Here is a 6,809-nt window from a genome sequence, read left to right as displayed (position 1 = left end):
AATTATGGTGCTGGAGGAGACTCTTGAGAGTCCCATGGACTGCAAGAAGATCAAACCTCTCCATTCTGAAGGAAATCAGCCCTGAGTGCTCACTGGAAGGACAGATCCTGAAGCTGAGGCTCCAATACTTTGGCCACCTCATGAGAAGAGAAGACTCCCTGGAAAAGCCCCTGATGTTGGGAAAGATGGAGGGCACAAGGAGAAGGGGACGACAGAGGACGAGATGGTGGGACAGTGTTCTCGAAGCTACCAGCATGAGTTTGACCAAACTGCAGGAGGCAGTGGAAGACAGGAGGGCCTGGCGTGCTCTGGTCCAGGGGGTCATGAAGAGGCGGACACGCCTAAACGACTAAACCAGTCAGAGGACCAATGGTCTGACTTTGCATAAGGCCTTTTGTATGAGGCACTGTTTCCTTTTTTATTCTTAAAAAAAAAAAAATAGAGAGTTTTCCAGTTACACTTCCCACTTCATACATTTTTTTCTTTCATTATTCCCACACGTATCCCTTACCGGCATTCTAGGTTAAAAAATTAAAAATTATCCTAAAAATCCCCGTCAATAAAGCGCCGTTTTCCCCCTCAGCGCCTTTCCCGCCTAAACCCTGCCTTGAGGTAAGCTCTCCCATCCTAACCAACAGCCACCCAAGCCCCGCCCGCCCCGCCAGGCCCCACCCCTTCCGCAGCGTCAGAAGCGAACTTTTGCCCAGTTACGAAGCTGCGCCCCGCCTTCCCGCTCGCGCCCCGAGGCAGGCTGGGAGCCAGATCGGCGGCGGCGGCGGCAGCGGCAGGCACGCGACTCTCGGCAGGCGCAATGGATTGGGAAGGGGGGCGCTTGTTGCTGCCCTTCTTGCAGGTCGTCTTCCACCTCTACCCTCCGCTGGGGTTGGTGAGCTCGAGCGGCCCTTTGGATCTGAGCTCCTGGCACTGCAGCTTCTCGGGCACTTGCGAGTGCGACTTCCGGCCCGACCTGGCAGGTGAGAGGGGAGAAGGGGGGGGAAGGGGCTGGAGAGAGGCAGAGTGCGCAGGCGCGAGCACGTGCACCTCAACGGTTCGAAACTCTCAGCTGGGAGCGTCGCCGGGGTGGCAGAAGTTCTAGTCCCCACTGCGCCACTCCTTTAAAAAAAAAAAAAAAAAAAATTAACAATTTTAACATATTGAAATCTCAAAACATATCATATTCATTATTCCCCCCCCCCCGCCTTTCCACCGCACCTCCCCATCAGGCCCTCCCCCCCTCCCGGACTTCCCTCAGCTCCTCTCTCTGATTTTTCAACACATATTATTCTCTGCATACTGTAAAATTGTATAAATCCTTATATTATCCATCTACTGTGTTTACATCCACTTCGCCACTCCTAATCCTGTATCCCCATATTACCCCCCACCCCTCAGGTGCGGTTCTTGGGGGGGGTGAGATGTGCGCGTTTTTTAAAAGCAGTGCAAAAAGAAGAATTCCCGCCCCCCACTAAGCCTCTTGATTCATCGCAGGTCTAGAATGCAACTTGGCCGTGAACCTGGTCGGCCAGCAATTGGCAAGGGAGCTTCTCATGAAAGGCCTGAAGGGGTTTGTGCACAACCCCAGCCCTGAGAAGCCTCTGGTGATGTCCTTCCACGGATCGAGCGGCACGGGGAAAACCTTCGTTGGATCTCTGCTAGTCCCCCACCTCTTCCGCTCTGGGCTTCGAAGCCCATATGTCCACCACTTCTCCCCAGTAGTTCACTTCCCCCATGCAGAACACATCGAGCAGTACAAGGTAAGGAAACTGCCTTTCAGCACCAAGTTGCAGGCTTTGTTTTTCTGCGGCAATTCGCCACACGGGTCCCTGTTTTAAAATGCAGTAGGACACATGTAGTCTGGAGGCTTCAATGTAGCCTGACCTAATCTGTTGCTTTGTCACCTTTTGTGACCTGATTCATGTGCTAAACCAAACTGTGTCCTGCTGCAAACTCTTGTGTTGGCTCCTGGGGGTGGGGAGGCAGCAAGCAAATTTGCTCATTCTGTAATTTTTCTGCTGTCGTGCTGCACTGAGCCAAGCCATGGTTTGGTTTAGTGTGCCATACAAACCAGGGCTTGTGGTTCAGCTCTCCTGAACAAACTGTGAGCAGTATCATAGGACAAAGCTTACTTTATGGCTCATAGTTACTCTGGAGAGAACTAAACTGCAAGCCCTGGTTTGGGCATTATACGTAGCCAAGCCTTGGTTTAGGACAGCACAGGACAATTGGGGGTGAACAAATAGGTCACTATGTGTGGCTTAATGTAATGTGCAAACCTGGTCACCATTATTAGAGATGCAATAAATGCCTCTGAGCAGATGAATTCTGCATTCCAACAGTTGGCCAAGGGCTTGGAGAAATAAATTTTTATTGGTATTTAGAAGCCATTGGGAAGGGGGAAACCAAACTTCCACATGCATGGCACCACCACAGTGCGCACCAATCCCTCTTGCTCTCCTGGTTTCAGTAAAAGCAACACAAAGCCTCCTGAGCACAGTGGGAGGCTCCTGCTGCGCTCAGGAGGCTTCGGGCGGCTATCCCTGAAGCCAGGAGAGCAAGAGGGAACACTGCGCAGCCTGCATTCACTGCATAAGACGCACACACATTTCCCCTTACTTTTTAGGAGGGGAAAAGTGTGTCTTATAGAGCGAAAAATGCAGTATATTCTGTATCGGGGATCAGCATCCTCTGGTTCTTCAGATGATGTTGGCCTCCAGTTATCACCAGCCCCAGCCAGCATGGACTATGGTCAGGGATAGAAGCGGGTTATGAGTCCAACACCATCTGGAAAGCTGCAGGTTCTGATACTTGGGTCTATAGAAATACTCAGCCTGGTCTGTGCAGTTGGGACAAAGGGTGTTGGGATCTCCTGACCTTCCACAACACCGCACTGCTACTACCTGGTTAATTATGGGCCTTGTGGTAGTCAAATAATAACATCCTTCAACCTGTAAACTTTTCTGAAAAGTATGTGTAAAAGGCCTTGTAGTTTGCAGTGGTCTTTTTTTCCTTACATGCTCGTGCTGTTCGTGTATTGGATGAGTATTATTTTCTCTATCTTCTCCCAGAACGATCTGAAGAACTGGATCCAGGGGAATCTGACACGCTGTGGCCGATCACTGTTTATCTTTGACGATATGGACAGGATGCACCCAGGCTTGGTCGATGTGATTATCCCATTCTTGGGACCTTCCTGGGTTGTGTTTGGAACAAACTACAGGAAAGCCATCTTCATTTTTATTAGGTAGACACTGATTAAATAGCGGATACGAAAGGCAGGAAGTTGCCTTATACCAGGGGTCAGCAAATTTTTTCAGCAGGGGGCCAATCCACTGTCCCTCAGACCTTGTGGGGGCCGGACTGTATTTTGGGGGGATAATTGAAAGAATTTCTATGCACCACCAATAACCCAGAGATGCATTTTAAATAAAAGGACACATTCTACTCATGTAAAAACGTGCTGATTCCCGGGCAGGATTTAGAAAGCAATTGGGCCAGATCCAGCCCACGGGCCTTAGTTTGCCTACCCATGCCTTATACTGAGCCAGGCCATTGACCCATTTCACTCAGTAATGCCTACACTGACTGGCAGCAGCTTTCTAGGTTTCCAGTGAGGCGTTCTTTCCCAGCTCTTGCTGAGGATTGGTCTGCATGCAAGGCTGGTGCTCTGCCACTGAAATACAGCCCTTCCATATTGGACTTTGTGGGAAATTATCTAGTAAGGAATTGCTTACCATCTGAAACTGATTCCTCCTCTCCCATCCGCAAATTATATTTTCTGCCTGAAAGTCATGAAAGAAAGACCCCAGCTGTAGTGCAGTAAGAGAATATTTGACTTAATGATCCCATAGTGTGTACAGCACCTTCTTTGGTTGCTAAGTGTTTTCAAAATGTGGTAAACCTAGCTCTCTTGTCTTTGTCTGCCTTCCTGCTCATTCAGCTAGGCCTGACCCCAAAGTCCTGCCCTGATAGCACCATTGTCTGTGCATAAACTTCAGTTGATTTTGCTTTCTTTAAAATATGATTCTAAATGAAAACAGCCAGCTCTAACAGCATCATCCTATACTTGCCCATTGTGAAGTAGGTCTGTTTGAGTTCAGTGGAGCTTCCTTTCCAGTAAGCAGGTTCAAAATTGTAATCTCTGGGACTGATAAGTGCACATTTTATATTTAATTATTAGAAGATTTCTATTGTCTTCTGTAGACTACTCAGAGCACCTTAGCACAAATAACAAAAAAATCAATTTCATGAAAACTTTGTTTACCTATCCAGTTAAGCCCGCTGTTATAAAAATGTCTTCGGTAACCAGCAAAAATGAAAAGTGAGGGAGGTGCCAACAAGACTTCACAGGGGATGAGATGTTCCGTGACCTGGGTGCAGCCACTGAAAAGGCTGACCCTTGACCCACCCAGGTGTGCTTCCAACCTAGGCAGGGCAGAGAAAGGCCTCTCCTGATCTTGGTGAAGTATCAAGATGGTGTAGGGACAAAGATTGGGAACCCCACCCCGGATATGCTGGACTACAATTCCCCCCATCCCTACTGGCCATGCTGTCTGAGATTGATAGCAACATCTGGAGAGCCACAGTTCCCCAAACCTGATATAGGAGCAGGTGATCCATACAGTATTGTTGTTAAAGCACTGAAGCACATCCTTATGAGTGAAGTGTGTGTTCTCACAAGGCATCTTTTCTCTTGCATCCTTTCTTGTTCTCTGATAGCAATGCTGGTGGGGAGCAGATAAACCAAATTACTTTGGACTTCTGGCGGGCCCATAAAGACCGTGAGGAGATCAGCCTCAAGGATCTGGAAGCATCAGTTTACAAAGCTGCTTTTGAAAACCCCCAAAGTGAGTATCATTTGAGAAACAGGAAACATAAGAACAGCCCTGCTGGATCAGGTCAGAGACCCATCTGATCTGCCATTCTGTTCTCGCCATGGTCAGCCAGCTGCCACAGTGGGAAGTCTGCAAACAGGACCTTAGTGCAACTCTCCCCATACATAATTCACAGTAACTGATATTCAAACAGTAGAGGCAGAACAGTAGCCATAGGGGCCAATAGCCTTATCCTCTATGAATTCATCTTGCCCTCTTTTAAAGCCATCTACATTGGTGGCCATTACTATATTTTTGTGGGAGTGAATTCCATAGTTTAACAACATGAAAAGGGAGAGAAGTACTAAACTCTTCCTCCCACACTTCTCCCCTCAACATACCTGTTTCCCCACAAACTGAGTTTACTTGTAACCTCCAAGCCCGACCAGGAATTTGTGGAGGCAAACACAGGCAGAGAAGTGCTTGACCACCTGCCCACATGGCATTTTAAAAACTACTGTCATTTTATAGTGGTAACCCTTTTGTGGGCGATATACCCTTTGCCACATTCAGTGGCCTTGGGTGAGAGAACCATGCCCACAGCAAAGGGAACATTGAGCTTTTCACACAAAATGTGGGCAGTAAAACTCTTGCTGAGGAAGAAGGAGCCACACACAGCACTGTGGCCCATATTACCTGGAAGGAAATAGCATTATCAGACAGAGATTTATTTTGCAAAAATCTTATCTTTCCTCCCCCAGGGGTGGGATTCAGTGGTCCAGTTCAAACATATGTGGTGCACTACTGGCCTCTTCTTTAAGTAGCCTTTCCCCTACTTAATTCCCTACTTAGAAACTTGATCTCTCTCTCCTGCAGATGGATTTTGGAAGTCTGAGATAATCGATCAGCACCTTATTGACTTCCTCGTGCCTTTCTTGCCTTTGAAGCAGCACCATGTGAAACGGTGTGTGGCCAGTGAGCTCATCAGCCGAGACCTAGAGCCACAGCCAGATGTCATCCAGGCAGTTGCTGACAGCATCCCTTACTTTCCAGCAGAGTTGAAAGTGTTCTCAGCCACAGGCTGCAAAACAGTGACTTCACGGGTCCCTTTCTTCCTTTGATCTCTCCAGATTCTGGTCACTTGCCTGCAAAGACTTTGCTGGTGACAATTTTGGAGTTTTAAAGGCTCACCACAAAGACTGCCTCACCAATTATCCTGATTGGCTTTAGGATCAAGGAAGAGACTTCCAGAGCATAGACTCAAACAGCAATGCTGACTTGACCAACCAGGAAACCAAAAAGCACTTTATACTTTGCCCTGAGCCTTGTGCTGTGGACTCTTGAGAACAAAGGAGTCTGTGATGTATTGGAAGGGAATCTTGGCTGCTCTCATAACACTGTCTTATATAGACTTTCTTAAAAGAAAAAGAGACAATGATCACAATTTTAGATTCCCTAACACAGCACAATTTGATCAGTTTTCTTTGGAATCTAAAAATCTTACCTCTCGTACCATTTTTTAAGACATACTGTGATTGTATCAATGTGCCAGAAGCCACAGTCCTAGGCTAAAATGTTGTAGCAAGATCCATCTCATCTGAACTGATCCATACAGGATTGATTTGCCTTATTGTGATTACGTGCTGATGGTGGCAATATAAGTGACACCAGGCACTGTTGGCAATGGGGCTGTGGGGAGAGATGGTCTTCCGGTGCCTCCTTTTGTACACAGGAACTGGATTTTCACTCAAAAGTGCCTGAGAAGCCCACAGGTAAATAAAACAGCTGTTTTGCAGTGTTGTGTAATGCACTAGGGTGGGAAGACCTTAACCAGGTGGCAGACTGGATCCTTGGGTGGGTGGGAGCTGCCCAATAGCCAGTCACCTGACTTCCCCATGGTACCAGTTTTTCCTTTGGCAATGCATCTTGAAATCAAGCCACATGGGAAATTACACAGGGCTTTGAAGCTGCTGGTACTCAGCTGCTGGGCAATGCCAG

General features: G+C 47.7%; 1 protein-coding gene across 1 annotated transcript; it reads left to right on the top strand.

Moving 5' to 3' along the window:
* The first annotated feature begins 740 nt into the window (after positions 1-740).
* Positions 741-6,606, top strand: TOR2A (torsin family 2 member A). Its single transcript, XM_028714556.2, has 5 exons — positions 741-974; positions 1,489-1,754; positions 3,066-3,241; positions 4,717-4,844; positions 5,688-6,606. The coding sequence occupies exons 1-5, from the start codon at positions 812-814 to the stop codon at positions 5,930-5,932; spliced, it is 978 nt and encodes a 325-aa protein (XP_028570389.2). The 5' UTR covers positions 741-811; the 3' UTR covers positions 5,933-6,606.
* Positions 6,607-6,809: the final 203 nt, after the last annotated feature.

The sequence above is a fragment of the Podarcis muralis genome, chromosome Z, assembly GCF_964188315.1.
Source record: "Podarcis muralis chromosome Z, rPodMur119.hap1.1, whole genome shotgun sequence".
In the NCBI taxonomy this organism is placed as follows: domain Eukaryota; kingdom Metazoa; phylum Chordata; class Lepidosauria; order Squamata; family Lacertidae; genus Podarcis; species Podarcis muralis.
This window is presented reverse-complemented; position numbering and strand designations above follow the sequence as displayed.

Bases quoted from the DNA above. Each gene is read 5' to 3' on its own strand.
- TOR2A (XM_028714556.2), top strand. From the start codon at position 812: ATGGATTGGGAAGGGGGGCGCTTGTTGCTGCCCTTCTTGCAGGTCGTC. The intron at 1,755-3,065 runs GTAAGGAAACTG...ATCTTCTCCCAG, and splicing joins AACACATCGAGCAGTACAAG to AACGATCTGAAGAACTGGAT. The intron at 4,845-5,687 runs GTGAGTATCATT...TCTCTCCTGCAG, and splicing joins TGCTTTTGAAAACCCCCAAA to ATGGATTTTGGAAGTCTGAG.